Here is a 20,722-nt window from a genome sequence, read left to right on the forward strand (position 1 = left end):
TAAGGGCTTAATCTCCAAAATTATAGGGAACTCATGCAACTTAACCAAAAGCAAGATAACAATCCAATCAAAAAATGGGCAAAGGATCTAAATAGACACCTTTCAAAAGAGGACATTCAGAAAGCCAAGAGACATATGAAAACATGCTAAAAGTCACTAATCATCCGAGAGATGCAAATCAAAACAACAATGAGGTACCATCTCACACCTGTCAGAATGGCCATCATCAACAAATCAACAAACGACAAGTGCTGGAGAGGGATGTGGAGAAAAAGGAACACTTGTGCACTGCTGGTGGGAATGCAGACTGGTGCAGCCACTATGGAAGGCAGTATGGAGGTTCCTCAAAAAATTGGAAATGGAACTCCCATTTGACCCTGTGATCCCACTTCTAGGAATATATCCCAAGAAACCAGAAACACCAATCAGAAAGGATATATGCACCCAGATGTTCATAGCAGCACAATTCACCATAGCTAAGATCTGAAACAGCCTAAGTGCCCATCAGTAGATGAATGGATTAGAAAATTGTGGTACATCTACACGATGGAATACTATGCTGCTGTTAAAAAGAAGGAACTCTTACCATTTGCAACAGCATGGATGGAACTGGAGAGCATTATGCTAAGTGAAACAAGCCAGTCAATGAAGGAAAAATACCACATGATCTCACTCTTTCATGGATAATTAAGACCATTACAAACTTTTGAACAATAATAAATACAGTGGCAGAGCTGCCTCAAACTGATTGTCGGACTGCAGTGGGAAGACCAGGGAGGGTTGGGGGACAGGAGGGAGGGGAGTAAGAGATCAACCGAAGGACTTGTATGCATCCATATAACCATAACTAATGGACATAAGACACTGGGGGGTAAGGGAGGGCAGGGGCTTGTCAAGGGTGGGGGGGAAAAAAGGACACTTATGTAATACCCTTTGTAATACTGTTAGCGAAAAATAAAAAAATAAAAAAAAATAAATTATGTCCTTTTACATTTCAGAGTTCTCTAAAGATACATTTTTAAAAATGATCTCAAATAAATTTCCTTCTAGTGTAAACCGCACAGCTGAGAATCTAATCAACATATCTCATAGCTGGTGGTTAGACTGAGAGTTGTCCTCCCACCAGAGCCGAAGGCTTGGGAGGCCAGGGGATTTTTTAAAATACGAAATAGGAGGTGGGGTGGTGATGGGTGGAAGATTCAACGCTGTCGACCATAAGCGATCAAATGGAGCCAGACACATTATTGCAGCGGTTCTCAACCTGTGGGTCACGACCCCTTTGGCGGTCGAACGACCCTTTCACAGGGGTCGCCTAAGACCATCCTGCATGTCAGATATTTACATTACGATTCATAACAGTGGCAACATTACAGTTAGATAGTAGCAACGAAAATAATTGTATGGTTGGGGGGTCACAACATGAGGAACTGTATTTAAAGGGCCAGAAGGTTGAGAACCACTGCATTATTGCATACGGTCAGGTGACTTTTAAGTGTGTGCACTTGTAAAAAAAGGATCCCAGCTCCGCCAGGGGCCTCGCACATTATATTTCAATGCAAAAGTTCCAGAGGAAGAAAAAAAAAAAAGTCCCAGAGGAAGAGTTCCCGCGGGCCTTCTGCCCAGTCGCGAAAGCGCTGTCCAGCTGTCACTCAGGCGCGAAAGAACAGGCCTTTCGAACTGTCCAATCAGGGGAGGCCCCGGGACGGTGGGCGGGCGATGTCCCTCCATCAGCCCGGACGTCCTGCCTCGGGGAGCTCGGGGGTCGCTCGCCCTCCAGGGCCCCGGGTCGCTTTGCCGCCGGCTCTGTCGCGTTGGGACCCGTACGGTTACCAGAAATCTTCAGGGGGACGCCAGGGGACCCAAGAAACCCCAAAATGGTGAGTGCGTGAGGCCAGGGTGCGAAGACGGGGACGAGATGCTGGTTGGACCCGGCGTTAGCGGACCTGGCCTCCCCAAGGTCAAGCCCAGAGTCCTCGGAGCCGCCTCTCGGACCTCGGCCCGCTCCCGCACGCGGCGTGGGGGCTGGGCCAGCAGCCGGACCCGGGCGTCCTGCCCGGTCTCTGCGCGCGGCGGTTTCGGCCCGACCCTGCAGCTTAGCTGGGCAGCTCTGCGCCCGCAGCCCCGCGTCCGCCCATACGGTGCGGCGGCCACGCGACGGGTCGTCAGAGAACCGTCGTAACTTATTATCGGGGCCCGTGCGGGAGAGGAACTCGTCTGTGGGGTCCCCGGTCCCTGCTTTCTCTCCGCGGGGGGGGAGGGGGGGGGTCCCATTTCTCCTGAGTTTCCCCATGCTAGGAGCAGGTCTCAAATCCCCAGCCTGCTCTCACCCCAATCTGCTCATTTCCAAATCCTCCACTGCCCCCAAACGCCAACGTCCCCTTCCCAATTCAAGCATCAGAGTCCACTATTTGTCTTCTGGGGTGCGTTTCAAACAGACCCATATTTTAACTGTTTATCATTTTCCCATAGTCAATGGATGGTCTTTTAGTAAAGTTTATTTTTTGTTTGTGGATATTTTACATGAGAGGAAAGTAGCGAATAATCAATCGTTTGCAACTACGTTGTATGAAATTCTTATGCCCGGCCTCCCAGGATCATTCCTGGACACGGACAGCCCATGGCAAGTTCTTTGGATGTTTGGGTGGACGTTCCTCTTGGCAAACTTTCCTGGGTGGTCTGTCCTGTCAACACTGCCCCTCTTTGGGTTTGTCACCTTTATTTATGGGTTGTTCAAACACTGGGTTTGTGCCTTAAAATATCAGTGGTTGCCCAAAGCTATTCCAGTGGGGAGCAGAGGTCTGTGGTCAGTGACCCAAACTAAGCACACATACGCCCAGAACCTGCAAAGGGAAGTAAGTACTTGAAGGCCCAGTTGGTTCTTCCCGGGGAGTCCTCCTCCCCCCTGCAGGTGTCCTACCTGCTCACCCCGCCATGGAAAGAGCCTTTACACTGAGAAGCTACAGCCCTGGGAAGCTGGGGGTGCAGGTGCACATGGGAGAGGGGTTGATGCTCCTTCTGAGGTTTTAGCTGTGGTCCCCCTGCGCCTGTTTCTAGGCATATTGGTTGGCGTTTTGCATCCAGGGTGTAGGTGCACTCCGAGTGTAATTCATGCGCACTGAGAAAGTCTGTAAAAGTCAGGAGTTCTGTGTCCTGGGTTAGGTTCATGAATTTGGGAGTTCATTTGGATCAGAACCTTCTACTAAATCCAGCTGAACGTTTCCTCACTGTGAGATGAAGCCTGAGAGAGGGAGTGTGTCTTCCTGGGGAGGAGAGGGTGTTGGAGCTCCCAGACTTCATTCCTGGGGCTGCTCAGGTGTCCCTTCCTCCTTCCAGGGGTTCTGTCTCAGCCGGGAGAGTACAGAATGTGGAACCTTCTGAAAGTGGCTCTCCTGTCCTGTGGGGAGCAGGCTGCTCCTCGGAGCTGATTCCAATACTTGTTTGTGTTTCTTTCCTTCGGATCCTTTATCCACTGAGTAGTGCAGGCCTTTGACTTTAGTGTCCCTGAAAACTTGGGTATGGAACATATGGGTGCATGTATATTTTTAAAATAGTGTTTTGGATTTTTTCAGTTTATACCCAGAAGTGGAATTGCTGGGTCAAAAGGTACTTTTAATTTTTTTTTAATATATTTTATTGATTTTTTACAGAGAGGAAGGGAGAGGGATAGAGAGTCAGAAACATCGATCAGCTGCCTCCTGCACACTCCCCACTGGGGATGTGCCCGCAACCCAGGTACATGCCCTTGACCGGAATCGAATCTGGGACCCTCCAGTCCGCAGGCCGACGCTCTATCCACTGAGCCAAACCCGTTTCGGCTACTTTTAATTTTTTGAAGAACCTCCTACTGTTTTACATAGTGGCTACACCAATTTGCAAGCCCATCAACAGTGCCCAAGGGTTTCCTTTTCTCCACAGCCTCACCAACACTTATTGCTTGTTGATTTATTGATAGCCATTCTGATAGCGTGAGGTGATATCTCATTGTTGTTTTCACTTGCATTTTTCTGATGATTAGTGATGTTGAGCATCTTTTCATATGTCTGTAGGTCATCTGTATGTCCTCCTTGGAGAAATGTCTATTCGGGTACTCTTCCCATATTTTAACTGGATGGGGGAGGTGTGTTAAATTTTATGAATTCCTTATATATTTGGGATATTAATTCCTTATTAAATGTATCATTTGTGAATATCTTCTCCCATTGAGCAGGTTGTCCTTTTGTTTTGTTGATGGTCCCCTTCACTGTGCAAAAACTTTTTAGTTTGATGTAATTCCATTTAATTATTCATTTATTTTGTTACCTTTGCCCAAGGAGACATATCCAAAAAGATATTGCTAAGAGCAATGTCAGAGTTTACTGCCTGTTTTCTTCCAGAAGTTTTATGGTTTCAGATCTTACATGGATTGACTTATGGATGTTGAACCATCCTTGCATCCCTGGGATGAATCTCGCTTGGTCGTGGTATATAATCCTTTTAATATATTGTTGAGTCCAGTTTGCCAATATTTTGTTGAGAATTTTGGCATCTATGTTCATCAAGAATATTGGCTTATTTTATTTTTTTATAATGTCTTTGTTTTGGGTATCAGGGTAATGCTGACTTTGTAAAATTAGTTTAGAAACATTCCTTCCTCTTTAATTTTTTGAAATAGAAATAAGGATAGGTATTCTTATTGGAATGTTTGGTAGACTTCACCAATGAAGCTGTCTGGTTGGTCCTAGACTTCTATTTGTTTTTTTTGTTTTTTTAGTACTGCTTCAATTTCATTGCTAGTAATTGGTCTATTTAGATTTTGTATTTCTTCCCCGTTCAGTCTTGGAAGGTTATAAACTTTAAGAAATTTTCTATTCTAGATTGTAGAATTTCTTGTCAGATAATTGTTCATAGTAATCTTTGTATTTTTGTGGTGTTTGTTCTGACTTCTCTTTTATTTATATTTTATTTGGCTCTCTCACTTTTTTTCATGATGAGTTGGGCTAAAGTTTGTCAATGTTGTCTATCTTTTCAAAGAACCAATCCTTAGTTTTAGTGATCTTTTTCATTGTTTTTTAAATTTTCTATTTCATTTATTTTTGTTCTGATCTTAATTATTTCTTTCCTTCTGTATAATTTGGGTTTTGTTTTTTCTAGTTCCTTTCAGTGTAGAATTGGATTATTTATATGGGAGTTTTCTGGTTTCTTTAGGTAGGCCTGTATAGTTATAAACTTTCCTCTTAGAACTGCTTTTGCTGTATCCTGTGAATTTTGAATTATTTTTCATTTTAATTTGTTTTCAGATAGTTTTTGATATCCATTTTCTTTTTAATCTATTGTTTGTTTATTAGCATGTTGTTGAGTTTTCACATATTTGTGTTTCCTCCCTCCCCCCTCCTCCGTTTTTTTCCTAGTTAATTCCTAGTTTTATGCCATTGTGATAGAAAAAGATGCTTGATATGATCTCATTCTTCTTGAATTTATTGAGGCTTGTTTTGTGACCTAATTATGTAATCTATCCTGGAGAATGTTCCATGTACACTTGGGAAAAATGTTATTCTGCAGTTTTTTAATGAAGTTTCTAAGATGCCTATTAGGTTGATCTATCTGGATGATGTGAGTGGGATGTTAATATCCTCTACTGTTATTACATTGCTGTGAATTTCTCCCTTTATGTCCATTAATAATTGCTTTATATATTTAGGTGCTACTCCATTGGGTTTATAGATATTTACAATTGTTATATCCTCTTTTTGGGTTGACTCCTTTATGTAATGTCCTTCTTTGTCTTTTATATTTTTTGTTTTAAAGTCTATTTTGTCTGATATGAGTATTGCTACCCTAGCTCTCTTTTTGTTCCTATTTGCATGATTACTCTTTTTCATTTCTTCACTTTCAGCGTTTATGTGTCTTTTAATTTGAAGTCTTCTGTAAACAGCATGTAGATATATTTTTTTTTTCAAATTATAAGAAAAAGTTTATTTAGAAAGTCACAGAGGTAGGAAAGGTGAGCCAACTGGGCTGCATAAGCTCAGGAAACAAGTTACAGAGGCAAAAGAAAGGCAGAGAGAACACGCCTGGGGGAAAGAGGAGGAAAGGTTGTGGGGGGTGGTTCTCCAGAGAGATACACCTGCCCTGGAGAAAGAAAAGGGTGGGGAAAGGTGTGGGCATGCTCAAGAGAGAGAAAGAATGCCTCATATTTTTTAAAATCCAGCCAGCCACTCTCTTTTTATTTAATCTATTTACATTTAATATAATTATTAATATGTACTTATTGCCATTTTGTTAATTGTTTCTTGGTTGTTTTTATAGTTCTCCGCTCTTCCTTTCTTCTCCTGATCTGTTCCCCTATGGTTTTCTATTTTTCCTTAGTGTTTTGTTTGGGTTTCTTTCTCTTTATTTTTTCTTTATCTTTTGTAGGTTTGGGGTTTGTAGTTACCATGAAGTTTATCTCTACTATTCTGTATCAGTAGCAGTCTATTTTAAGCTGATAGGCATTTAAGTTTCAAGATACTATATAAAACATTGCCCTGATGTTTTATGTTATTGATGTTATGTTTTAGATTTTTTTGTATTGTGTCAATCCTAACTACTTATTGTAGTTTGAGTTGTTTGATGCTTCTATCTTTTGACATTCATAGTAGTTTTTTAAATGACTGATTTGCTGTATTTATGAAATACTTGGCTTTCTCTATGAGATATTTTCCTCTCATATGTTTTTTTCTTTTTAAATTTTTAAAATTGATTTTAAATAGAGAGAGGAAGGGGGGAAAGAGAAACATCAATTTTCTAAAATAATTTTTTATTTTTCAATTATAGTTGACATACACTATTATGTTAATTTCATGTGTACACCCCAGTTATTAGACATTATAAAACTAAGTGATCTTCCTAAAATATCTCATATCCATCTAGCACAATACATAGTTATTAGAATATTATTGACTATATTCCCTATGCTCTACTTTATACCCCCATGACTATACTATAACTATCCTTTAACCTTTTACACCACCACCCAACCCCTCTCCCATCTGGCACCATCGAAGTGTTCTCTATTTCTGTTCTGCTTGTTTGATTATTTTGATTTTAGATTTAATTGTTGACAGATATATATTTACTGCCATTTTGTTTATATTTTTTAACTTTTATTTCTTCTTCTTGAAGAAGACCCTTTAACATTTCATGTAATACTGGTTTGGTGGTGATGAACTCCTGTAGCTTTTCCTTGTCTGGGAAGCTCTTTATCTAACCTTAAATTCTAAATGATAGCTCTGCTGAGTAAAGTAATCTTGGTTATAGATCCTTGCTTTTTATCACTTTGAATATTTCTTGCCACTCCCTTCTGGCCTGCAAAGTGTCTATTAAGAAATCAGCTGACAGCCTTATGGGAATTCCCTTGTAGGTAACTAACTGCTTTTCTCTTGCTGTTTTGCAGATCCTCTCTTTGTCTGTAACCCTTTACATTTTATTTTATTTATTTATTTTAAACCCTTTGCATTTTAATTATGTGTCTTGGTGTGGGCATCTTTTGGTTCATTTTGTTTGGGACTCTGCACTTCCTAGACTTGTTTGTCTATTTCTTTCACCAGATGAGGAAAGTTTTTTGTCATTATTATTATTTTTTAAATATATTTTTATTGAATTTAGAGAGAAAGGGAGAGAGAGAGAGATAGAAACATCAGTGATGAGAGAATCGTTTATCAGCTGCTTCCTGCACACCCCCCACTGGGGATCGAGCCTGCAACCCAGGCATGTGCCCTTAACCAGAATTGAACCCGGAACCCTTCAGTCCCCAGGCTGACACTCTATCCACTGAGCAAACCAGCTACAGCTCTGTCATTTTTTTTTCAAATAGGTTTTCAATTTCTTGCACTCTTCTTCTGGTACCCCCATGATGCAAATGTTGGAATGCTTAAAGTTGTCCCAGAGGCTCCTTACACTGTCTTCATATTTTGGATTCTTTTTTTCTTTTTTGCTGTTCTGATTGGGTATTTTTGTTGTTGGTTGGTTGTTTGTTAATCCTCACCCAAGGATATTTTTTCCATTGATTTTTTTTTAAGAGATAGTGAGTGAAAGGGAGGGAGTCAGGGAGAGAAGGAGAGAAAGGTGAAAGAGAGAGACACACACACACATCAATTGTTTGCCTACTGCACACACCCTGACTAGCGTTTCGGATCATTCCTACAACCCAGGTATGTGCCTTGACCAGAAATTGAAACCTAATCCTTCAGTGCACTGGGTGACTCTCTAACTACTGGACAAACCAACCAGGGCCTAATTGGGTTTTTTGCTTCCTCATATTCCAAATCACTGATTTGATTCTTGGTGTCCTGTACAGTTGATTCCCTGTAAATTATTCTTCATTTTAGTTAGTGTATCCTTCATTTCTGACTGGTTCTTTTGTATAGTTCCTATGTCCTTTTTCATGCTGTTGAAGTTCTCACTAAGGTCTTTGAAGTTCTCACTAAGTTCTTTGAGCATCTTTTATAACCATTGCTTTGAACTCTGTTCCTGGTAGTTTGCTTGCCTCTGTTTCAGTTAGTTCTTTTTCTGGATTCCTCTTATTCTTTCATTTGGGACATGTTTCTTTGTCTCTGCATTTTGACTGCTTCCCTGTGTTGATTTCTATGTATTAGGTAGAACTATTTCTCCTGGAATTGTTAGAGTGACCTTGTATAGTAAGTGTCCTATAGGGCCCAGTGGTGCAGCCTCCCCAGTCACCTGCACTGGGAACTCCAGGTGTGTCCGTCTATGGGCTCCGTACACTTCCTCTTGTAGGTGAGCCTTTATTGCTGTTAGCCTCTCTGGGAGAGATTGACCACCAGGCCAATCGGCTATGCAGGAGTCGACCCTAAGTAGCAGGACTTGCTTCAGTGAGGCTTTGGTGCTCACCAAGTCTGCCCCTTGAATGTAATGCTTGTGGAGGTGGCAGGGTTGTAATCCAGCATGATCTGAAGTTGTCCATTGGGTGTACTGGCTCTGGGGCCTCCCGGGAGGTGCAAAGTCAGCCACTGCCTGTGCCCTGCCTGGAACTGTTGTATCGCAAATCAGCGAGCTGGACAAGATGCCTAATGAGCCAGTTAGTTAGGAGTCATCTTTATTGCTTGCAGGTTCAGAGCAGATTACCTCTGTCAAATTCTGAACAAACACAGGAGGGAGTATTTCCTTTTTATATCCTTCTAGTTCAGTGGTTCTCAACCTTGGCTGCACATTAGAATCACCTGGTGCCCAGGCAAGGCCAAAGTGAAAGCAAGGCGGGCTACCGCTAGTGCTAGGCCTGGGGCCACTTAGGGTAAGGAGAACACAGGGGTCAGATGCTGCTCGGTTGAGAGATTTTAGAAAAGTCTCAAGCATGAGGCAAGAGAGGCCAGTTGTGTGGAAAAGCCACTGGAAACAGCTTGGATAAGCCCACAAGTTGAGTGGGGCAAGGTCTCAGGGAATCACCAGGGCAGAGCAAACAGTGTGAGCCAGATATGGCATCTCCCCCCATCCCCCCCGCCCGCCCCTGCCCCCCCCGCCCGCTCCCCCCCCCCCCGCCGCCACTCCCCATTGGCTCTGCGGGGAAGGGTCAGCAAAGGAACAATGAATGGCCTCTGCTTGCACTTTTGTCTGACAAAAAGCAGCTCAACCAGCTCCTGATGCCAGATAATTTAGTTCTTCCCTTTATGTCCCTGGTTCCTTTTAACATGCTGCCCCATGCTGGAGCTCAGAGGGAGTGAGTCTGAATGAGTCTGTGTGCGGCCCTTTAGTTACAGCCCAAAGTTATGGGACTTCTCTTCTGGCACTGGAACTCTGGGCTGGGTATCTTGTGTAGGGGCTGGGACCCCTTGTTCCTTATGAGGAACCTCCACAGCCAAGATATTCCTCCTGATTATAAACTGCCACATGTGGCTGTGGGCCCAGCCTGTTCCACATGTCCGCCCCTTCTACCGGTCTCGATATGGCTCTTTCTAATGTATTTTTCATTTGAGTTACTGTATTCTTCGGGTCTGCTTGGTTATTATACTTTCTAACTCTTTGTTAAAGTTCTCCCTAAGTTTTTCTATTCCATTCTTAAGTTTGGTGAGTATCCTTATAACCATTTCTTTGAAATTTTTATCAGGCAAATCTCCATTTTTGTAGGGGTTGCCCCCCCACACCCCCTCACCCCCCAAGGTTTTTCTTGTTTCTTCATTGGAAAGATATTCTTCTGTCTTTTCATTTTGTTTAACTTTCTATGTTTGCTTATATAATTAAACAAAATAACTGTCTCTCCCAGTCTTGAAAAAGTGGCCTTTTGTAGATGCAGCCTCTGTGTAGGCTGTTTGCCAGGTGGTTTCAGCAGGCTGGGAGGAGCTGAGCAGGTGCCTAAGGTGTCTGTCTGCGATATTGGCATACCAAGCCAGAGTATCGCTGGGTGTGGAGGCCAGGTGCGTGTAGTTATGCTCTGTTGACCCTGCTTGCTCCATTTATTCAGAGCCAAAATGGTCTCAGGTGATGTATCCAAAAAAATCGACAGTGACCTTGCAGGTAGGCCAGAGCACCAGAATAGAGCTCCTGTTACCCCGTGGAAGTGGAAGGGGTGTAACCAATGGCACTCACTGACAACTCAAGAAAGTTCCTTCTGTTCCAAATCCCTGATGACCTCGGTTTCCCAGCTTTCTCTGTTACGATTTCTTTCTCTCCTTTGCTGTTCAGAAGTTTTTGATTCACCCAATGGTCGGCAAACTCATTAGTCAACAGAGCCAAATATCAACAGTACTTCTTCAAAATAGACTAGCCCAGGCCGAAAACCGACTTCTGTGCATGGGCCACAAAGTTTCAATCACACTGTACGTGCTCGCCCGCACGTGGTATTTTATGGAAGAGCCACACTCGAGGGGCCAAAGAGCCACATGTGGCTCGAGAGCCACAGTTTGCTGACCACGGCAGTCGGCTTGGCTCAGTGAATAGAGCGTCGGCCTTCAGACTGAAAGGTCCCGGGTTCAGTTCTGGCCAAGGGCACATGCCCGGGTTGTGGGCTCGATCCCCAGTAGGGGGTGTAGAGGAGGCAGCCGATCAATGATTCTCTCTCATCATTGATGTTTCTCTCTCTCTCTCTCCCTCTCCCTTCCTTTCTGAAATCAATAAAAATTTAAAAAGAATTTTGTTGATTCAGCCCTCAGTTATTTTGCAGGAGTTTATACACGTATGTTTGATGCTTGCTCATGGCAGGGGCCTACCCCGTCACCATCTTGGACTCCAGTTTGTTTATATTAAACAAGAGTCTAGCCTTACCTGGTTTGACTCGTTGGATAGAGCATCAGCCTGAGGACCAAAGGGCCCTGGGTTCAATTCTGGTCAAGGGCACGAACCTTGGTTGCAGGAGGCAACCAATCGATGTGTTTCTCTCACATCAATGTTTCTGTCTTTCCTTCTCTCTTCCACTCTCCCTAAAAATCAATGGAAAAATAGCCTCAAGTAAGGATTAAAAAAAATTTATGAGGGAGTGTGTCCAATAAATAATAGTTCTGACAACAAAGTTATAAAATAAATGTTGGGAAACCACAGTGTCATATGTGAACTTGTTATGACTTAAGTATCAATTCCTAGTGCTGTTCATCTTACCCATTCTCCTGTATACATATTTGGGATGCTTTAGGATTCTGTGGCCTTTGAGGATGTAAGTGTGAAATTCACCCTGGAGGAGTGGGCTTTACTGGATTCTTCACAGAAGAAACTCTACAGAGATGTGATGAGGGAAACCTTCAGGAACTTGGCCTCCATAGGTAAGGATGACAACTTCTTACTTACTTACTTAGTCAATTAGAAAACCAGTGTTTGCTCATCAATGGATTTCCAAAGAGTAGAATGTGGAAAGGAGATGTATTGGTAAATAAACCAGGCATGGTCACAGCTCATCATGGATTTATTATGTAACAATTTTTCTATAAGTTATTTTTCTTTGGTTTTTTTAGGTGTGTGTTATTGTTTTTTCTATGAGGTTTTATGTTTATAATTTTTCCTGGTCTGCATTTTAGGAGAAATATGCAAAGACCATGACATTGAAAGTCAATATGAAAATCATGGGACAAATTTAAGGTGAGTCACACTGACATGAGAAGCAGTGTTCCATGAATCTCAGTAAATCTTGAAATATTTATAACTGCACATAAAACAAATCAGCCAAGTTTTTTTATTCTTGCAATATTTTCATCATAATTTTTTCTCACATGTGATTTAGATGTTTAGTGTTTCAAAATTAGTACATTTGGAAATAGTATTTTGAAACTCCATTTATGAATAAACTTTTAATAATAGCTATGATTGAGCTCTCTTGCAAAACATTTAGAACTTTCAAACAATCAGAAAGCACTAAACACTTATAGTTTCCTTAATTATGGTTAAAAAAGGTCATTTAATAATTATTAATATAAATACATTAATAAATAATATGCTTTTCACTTTTTACAGCATTCATATAGTAAAGAGACTGGGTAAAAATAAACAAGGTAGTCAATATGGAGAAAACTTCAGCCAAATTCCAAATCATAATCAGAAAAAGAAAACTTCTGGACTAAAACTGTGTGAATGCAATGTGTGTGGAGTCTTCATGAATCATTCATTCTTTAGTAGGCATATGAGATCTCACACTACACCCAAACCATATGAGTATCAGGAATATGAAGAAAAGCCATATAAATGTAAGGAATGTGGGAAAGCTTTCAAGTATCGTCAGTCCTTTCAAAGGCATGAAAAGATTCACACTGGAGTGAAGCCTTATATATGTAAGCACTGTGGTAAAGCTTTCAGTTTTCTCAGTTATTGTCGAACTCATGAACTATCTCACACAGGAGAGAAACCGTATAAATGTAAGCAATGTGGTAAAGCTTTCATTTGTCCCAGTTACTTCAGAAAACATGAAAGAACACATACGGGAGACAAACCATATAAATGTAAGCAGTGTGGTAAAGCCTTCAGCTGCTTTACATCCTTTCAAAGCCATGAAAGGAGACACAGTGGAGAAAAGCCCTATGAATGTAAAAAATGTGGCAAAGCCTTCACTTGTCCAAGTTACTTACGAAAACATAAAAGAATTCATACTGGAGAGAAACCCTATGAATGTAAGCAGTGTGGTAAAGCCTTCAGTTGTCCCAGATCCTTTCGAAGTCATGAAAGGAGACACAGTGGAGAAAAGCCCTATGAATGTAAAATATGTGGCAAATCCTTCAGTTGTCCAAGTTATTTTCGAAAACATAAACAAAGTCATACTGGAGAAAAACTCTATGAATGTAAGGAATGTGGGAAGTCCTTCAGTTGTCCAAGTTACTTTCGAAAACATGAAAGAAATCATACTGCAGAGAAACCCTATGAGTGTAAGGAATGTGGGAAAGCTTTGAGTTCTCTTACCAACTTTCAAAGACACATGATGAAGCACACCGGAGATGGGCCTTACAAATGTAAGGAGTGTGGGAAGGTTTTTGATTGTCCAAATTACTTTCAATATCATGAAAGCACACATAGTGGAGAAAAGCCATATGAATGTAAGGAATGTGGTAAATCCTTCAGTACTCCCAGATCCCTTCAAAATCATGTAAGAACTCATACCAGAAAAAAACCCCATGAGTGTAAGGAATGCGGTAAAGCCTTCAGTTTTCCCTGTTTCCTTCAAAAACATGAAAGAAGTCATACTGGGGAGAAACCCTATGAATGTAAGCAATGTGGGAAGGCCTTCACTTGTCGCAGTTCCATTAAAAAACATGAAAGAACTCATAGTGGAGAGAAGCCCTATGAATGTAAGGAATGTGGGAAAGCCTTCATTTCCCTTTCCAATGTTCGAAGACATATGATAAAGCACACTGGAGATGGGCCTTGTAAATGTGAGGAATGTGGGAAAGCCTTTGATTGTCCTAGTTCATTACGAACACATGAAAGAACTCACACTGGAGAGAAACCCTATCAGTGTAAAAAGTGTGGTAAAGCCTTCAGTCGTGCCAGTTCTTTACGAAGTCATGAAAGAGCTCATAACTAAGAAAAAGTCTGAATATAAGGAATGTGTGAGAACCTTTTGTGGACACATAAGAATGCACACTGGAGAGATACCCTATGTGGCAAGCCTTTAGCTATCTCATTTCCTTGGGAAGCCACACCCAAAAACAGACAAACAAAAACCTCACAGTGGAAAAAGTTCTAAAAGTAAACAATATAGGAAAACCTTCACTTGTCTCAAATCCCTACAAAACCATGTGAGAATGAATACTGAGTGGAAACTGTATAAGTGAAAAAACATAATTTTTAATTTTAATATATTTTCAAAGTGGTGTGAAAATTGCATTGGAAATAAATCATATTAATGTAACTAATATGGGTAACCTGTTGAAAATGAGGTTACTATAAAATTTTCATGATATGAGTGAAATATTATAAAGGTTATAGATATATGGTCTTATTATTACTGACTTTTTCTTTAAGTAATTTTCTATAGTATGGGGTCCTACTTGTGTAAGTAAATATTGAAGTGAGGTAGATCTGTGGGTGAATTGAAGTGTATTTCTAGCATGCAAGTAGGTTTAATTTTTATATAATTTTGTAATTGATCCATAAGAAAGGGACCATTGAAAAAATGACGTTTGGTATTTGTTTTTTGTTTTCCTACTGGCCAATGGTGACAAGTACTGGATATGTTTTACCCTTTATATACGTGTGTATTCTACCTTTCTTTCTTAATACAAAACTACTATTTCATTTGCCTGAAGAGCCTTATTGTTTTTCTTGCCAATAAATACATTTGTAAGTGTGCAAAGTTCATCATGGAGTATAGTCTCATGAATTATTTTCATCTGTTGTTCCTCGTTCTTTATGATTCCTTCTGTTTGGACTATGGAGTGTGCATTAAGAAGAGAGATCTGCCGAAACTGGTTTGGCTCAGTGGATAGAGTGTCGGCCTGCAGACTGAAAGGTCCCGGGTTCGATACCGGTCAAGGGCATGTACCTGGGTTGCAGGCACATCCCCAGTAGGGAGTGTGCAGGAGGCAGCTAATCGATGTTTCTCTCTCATCGATGTTTCTAACTCTCTATCTCCCTTCCTCTCTGTAAAAAATCAATAAAATATATTTTTTAAAAAAAAGAAGAAGAGAGATCTGTGATAAGACAATAAAATCTAGACTTTGAAATAAGCCTTCTTAACTGTTATAACAACATGAGTAATGTTGTGAAATACAAATGTTGCCTTTCTGGTTCCATGTTAGAATTCTCCGAAGATGCAACTTGGAACACAGAAGCGAAATAGGATTAGGCAGGTTTTGGAGGCACCTGTATAGATAAGACAGACAGATGCATAGGGCCTTTGTGAACACTTGCTTCTAGACCATTTTCTTCATTCTTTGCTCTGCCAATCAAGAATATCCTCCTTGGCCATAAAAAGGAATGAATTGATACCATTTGCTATAAAAAATGGAGGGACCTACAGGGTAATTTGTTAAATGAAGTAAGTCAGTCAGAGAAAGACAAATATTATATGATTTTACTGATAGGTGGAATCTAAAGAACAAAAGAAACAAACAATATTGAAGCAGACTCTAGATAGAATAGACTAATTGTAGCCAGAAGGGAGGGGAATTGGGGATCTGGGTGAAAAAGATAATGGGGTTAAGAAGTACAAATCGGTAGTTACAGAATAGCATGGGGATATAAAGTACAGCATAAGGAATATAGTCAATAATATTGTAATGATTATGTATGGTGCCAGGTGGGTACTGGAAATACTGGGGGAGACACTGTATATGACAAAGTATATGACTGTCTAACCCAGCCGTGGGCAAACTATGGCCCGCAGCCCGATCCGGCCCGTTTGAAATGAATAAAACTAAAAAAAAAAAAAACCGTACCCTTTTATGTAATGATGTTTACTTTGAATTTATATTAGTTCACACAAACACTCCCATCCATGCTTTTGTTCCAGCCCTCCAGTCCAGTTTAAGAACCCATTGTGGCCCTCGAGTCAAAAAGTTTGCCCACTCCTGGTCTAACCACTGTGCTGTACACCTGAAACCAATACAAAATAATCTACAATAGCAGCCTAGGTGGTCGGCCCACCCTCACGCATCACATCCTAACGTCGTCACAGGATGGCCGTGCGCATAGCGGAGGCAGGGCCCGGCAGAGGAGGTGGGTTGCAGCAGGGGTGGGCAGTTGTGGGCGATCAGGCTGGCAGGGGAGGGCAGTTGGGGGCGATCAGGCCAGCAGGGGAGGGCAGTTAGGGGCGATCTGGCTGACAGAAGAGCAGTTAGGTGTCAATCAGGCCAGCAGGGAAGCATTTAGGGGCCGATCAAGCTGGCAGGCAGAAGTGGTTAGGGGCAATCAGGTAGGCAGGTAGGTGAGTGGTTAGGTGCCAGCGGTCCCAAATTGTGAGAGGGATGTCCGATTGCCGTTTAGGCCTGATCCCTGTGGGACATCCCCTGAGAGGTCCCAGTTTGGAAAGGGTGCAGACCAGGCTGAGGGACACCCCTTCCCCCATGCACAAATTTCATGCACCGGGCCTCTAGCATTGAGTATAGACTAGTTGGGGGGAAAAAGAATATCCTCAAAACCACCAGTGGCCGCTTGACTTCCATTTGATTTCAGCTTTTGGCTTCTACAGTTGTCTCCAAAGTTCAAAATCAAAGATCCAATGCATTTGGATTCTCCTACAAGCCCTCATTTTTTTATAAGGCAATAAATGTAGACTTTCATCATTGGGAGTGTTCTCTGAAACACTAACTCCACTCCAGCTAGGGCCATTCAATTGTTTTTATTGTACATGATTGAGAGAAAGTCTGTGCTTTTGCCCTAGCTGGTTTGGCTCAGTGGATAGAGCATCGGCTTGCAGACTGAAAGGTCCCAGGTTCCATTACAAAGGCATGTACCTCAGTTGCAGGCTCGACAGGAGGCAACCAATCAATGTGTCTCTCACATTGATGTTTCTCTCTCCCTATCTCTCCCCGTTCCTTCCACTCTCTAAAAATCAATGGGAAAATGTCCTCTGGTTAGACTTAACAAAGAAACAAACAAAAAGTTTGTGCTTTTTTTCTCCAGTGAATGCTTCTGTAGTTTTTCTTAAAAACATTTTACTAACTTTTTAACATTCATATGCTAAGACATATGATTGTGTTTTTTATTTCCTGAGTGTATACATTAAAATTCCATTGTAATTATGGATTTTTAGGTCAATGTGTAATTTAATCTATTTAACCTTTATATATTCTGAATCAATATTATAATGTGCATACAAATTCAGGTATTTTCCCTCAAACAAATTATTTTTATTGTTATAATTTTTGTCACGAGGCTAGTTTCTTATTTATTCATAATACCAAAATATTAAACCATAATTGTTTCGATCCCCTCCTGCCAAAGACCACCAGATCACATCTGTAGTTGAGAGGTGTTTGAGTTTTAGTATGAGTAGTCCCCCTTATCTTTGAGATGGATGTTCCAAGACCCCCAGTAGATATACCAAACCATGGATAATACCAAACTATATATATATATATATATATATTTTTTTTTACTAATGTTTTTCTGTACATATATATCTTTAATAAATTATAAATTAGGCATAGTAAGACATGAACAACTAATAATAAACTAGAACAATTATAGGAATACTAGAGGCCTGGTGCATGGATTCATGCACCGGTGGGGTCCCTCAGCCTGGCCTACACCCTCTCGCAATCCAGGACCCCTCAGGGGATGTGACTGCCAGTTTCAACCTGAAGGCCTGCAGGGATCCCACTGAAACCGGCAGTCCGACATCCCCCAAGGGATGTAGTAGTGCGTGAAGTGGTAGGCGGCCGGGGAGGAGCCCGGACCAGGGGCCACGCTGCTCCCACTTATCCCAGCCCCACTTCACTTGCCGCTGCTGCTCAGTAACGTGCTGCCGTGGAGGCAGGAGAGGCTTCTGCAGCCGCAGCTGTGCTCCCAGCCGTGATCCCAGCGTCTGGTGCCCATCAGGCAGCTGAGCATTGCTCCCACTGTGGGAGTGCACTGACCACCAGGGGACAGGTCCTGTGTTGAGCATCTGCCCCTGGTGGTCAGTGTGCGTCATTGCAACTGGTCAAAGGGTCATTCAGTTGTTCAGTCGTTTGGTTGCTTAGGCTTTTATATATATAGATACTGTAATAAAAGTTATGTGAGCCCTGGTCGTGGCTCAGTGGTTAGAGCATCAGCCCACCCACGGAAGAGTATTGGATTTAATTCCTAGTCAAGGGCACATACCTGGGTTGCAGTTCCCTCCACACCCTCAGTCAGAGCACCTACAAAAAGCATCCAGTCAATGTGTCTCTTTCACATCAATGTTTCTCTCTCCCTCCCTCTCTCCCCTCCACTCTGTCTGAGAAGCAATGGAAGAAATATCCTCAGGTGAGGATTAAAAAAAAAAAAGTTATGTGAATGTGGTCTATCTCTCTAAATATTTTATTGTACTGTAGTGACTCTTCTTGTGATGATGTGGGTGACAAAATGCCTACATGAAGACATGAAGTGAGGTGAATGATGCAGGCATTGTATTGCATTAGACTACTTCTAATCTTATGACATGTCAGGATAATCACCCGCTTCGGGTGATCCTGGATTATCAAGCCATGATAGTTTGATGGTTGGGTGTCAGGAGCAGAAGATGATGATGATGAAGGGGATATTTTTGCGAGGAGAGGGGTATTGGTTTGTTTTGTGGGGGGTTTTGACTAATGTCTTTTGAAAGAACAGTGTATTCAGAAGTTGGTGTCTCTTTCTTAACTCATCAAAGTGTTGCTTCAGAGGTTGTGATCTTTGGTGATCATACAGGTGATTTTAAAGATGTGCTTTATCTGAGGATTGTGTTTCATAATTTTGTCCTTTAATATCTGCACAATTCAAAACACTTTGGCAAATTTCAATAATGCCCACATTGCTGATTCTGCTTCAGTTTTTCTTCTTTAGATAACAAGTTCTCTTTATGTTTTATTATTTTACTAGAGGCCTGGTGCACAAAAATTTGTGCACTGGCGGGGGGGGTGGGGGGAGTGTCCCTCAGCCCCACTTGTGCCCTCTCACAGTCTGGGACCCCTCGGGAAATAACGACCTGCTGGCTTAGGCCTGCTCCCGGCTGGCAGAGGGCAGGCCCAATCCCTAGGTGCAGCCCCTGGTCGGGCTCAAAGCAGGGCCGATTGGGGAGTTGGGGCGCCACCCCCTGTCATGCACAGAGCAGGGCAGATCGGGAGGTTGCAATGCCACCCCCAGTCACACTAAGGGTAGGTCCGATTGGGGGGTTTGGGCGCTGCCCCCTGTCACACTCAAGGCAGGGTTGATGGGGAGGTTGCAGCGCCACCCCCTGTCACGCACAGAGCAGGGCCCATTAGGGGGGTCGGGGCTCCCCCCTATCAGGCACAGAGCAGGGCCTATCAGGGGGTTGGGGAGCTCCCCCTATCAGGCACAGAGCAGGGCCGATCAGGGGGTTGGGGAGCTCCCCCTATCAGGCACAGAGCAGGGCCGATCAGGGGGTTGGGGCTCCTTCCCCTGTCAGGAACAGAGCAGAGCGGATAGGGAGGTTGTGGCCCTGCCCCTGTCATACACAGAGCCGCAGGGCGATCAGGGGGTTTGGGCGCTGCCCCCTGTCATGCTGCTCCAGGGGCCAGGAGACCTCACAGCTCCGCTGATCCTGGGTTCGGGAGGCCTCTCGGCTCTGCTGATCCTGGGGCTGGGAGGCATATTACCCTTTTACTATATAGGATAGAGGCCTGGTGCATGGGTGGGGGCTGGCTGGTTTGCCCTGAAGGGTGTCCCAGATCAGGATGGGGGTCCCGCTTGGGTGCCTGGCCAGCCTGGATGAGGGGATGATGGCTGTTTGCAGCTGGTCACACCCCCTTCAGGGTGCGGGTCCCCACTGGGGTGCCTGGCCAGCCTGGGTGAGGGGATGATGGCTGTTGGCAGCTGGCCACACCCCCTTCAGGGTGGGGGTCCCCACTGGGGTGCCTGGCCAGTCTGGGTGAGGGGCTGAGGGCCGTTTTCAGGCTGACGGGCGACTGAAGCTCCCAACCTCTCCTTTTCTCTTTTCTTTTTTTATTCTGGGATTTATTTACCTTCTATAGCTGTCACTGGAGCTGAGAGCCGGCTTTAGCTCTGAGGCCAGCTCCAGCGCCGGCTTTAGCTCTGAGGCCGGCTCCAGCTTGAGGCCTCGGCTGCTGAAAGCAGGGATCTGGGTTTGTTTGGGTTCTATAATTGTAACACTGTTTCGGTCCTGCTCGCTCCAGCTCTGACGGCTGAAAGCAGGTTTCTGGAGTTTTGTTTAGCTTCTATATTTGCAGCAATGTTTCTTAGAGAGCAAGCTCAGAGGCTTGCAGGGAACCTTGGCTTCCTCCGTCACTGGAGCAAGCAAGCCTCCCTGTTCACTTCAGCTGCCTGGCTGCCGGCCACCATCTTGGTTGGCAGTTAATTTGCATATCACCCTGATTAGCCAATGGGAAGGGTAGCGAAGTTACGGTTAATTACCATGTTTCTCTTTTATTAGATAGGATTTTTAAATTTACCTTTATTGTTAAAAGTATTATAGGTCTCCCACTTTTTTCTCCCATTGACCCCTTCCACTCAGTGATTCTCTCTCAGCATGGATGTTTCTATCTCCCTTCCCCTCTGAAATCAATAACTATATATTTTTTTTAAAAAATAAAAACACATTACTTCAGAATGTGCCTGTATTTGGATTAATGGTCTTTAAAAAAATAATTAAGGTTAAGTGAGTTCATGGGGTGGGTCCTACCTAATGTGAATGGTA

General features: G+C 42.8%; 1 protein-coding gene across 1 annotated transcript; it reads left to right on the plus strand.

Annotated features, from left to right (window-relative positions):
- Positions 1–1,781: 1,781 nt before the first annotated feature.
- Positions 1,782–14,208, plus strand: LOC102437462 (zinc finger protein 791-like). Its single transcript, XM_023745809.1, is given in 4 exon segments — positions 1,782–1,877; positions 11,597–11,723; positions 11,976–12,036; positions 12,571–14,208. Coding segments are annotated over 4 exon segments (1,599 nt in total). The 5' UTR covers positions 1,782–1,874; the 3' UTR covers positions 13,979–14,208.
- The last annotated feature ends 6,514 nt before the right edge of the window (positions 14,209–20,722 follow it).

This window comes from Myotis lucifugus, unplaced genomic scaffold (assembly GCF_000147115.1).
Source record: "Myotis lucifugus unplaced genomic scaffold, Myoluc2.0 scaffold_583, whole genome shotgun sequence".
Taxonomy (NCBI): domain Eukaryota; kingdom Metazoa; phylum Chordata; class Mammalia; order Chiroptera; family Vespertilionidae; genus Myotis; species Myotis lucifugus.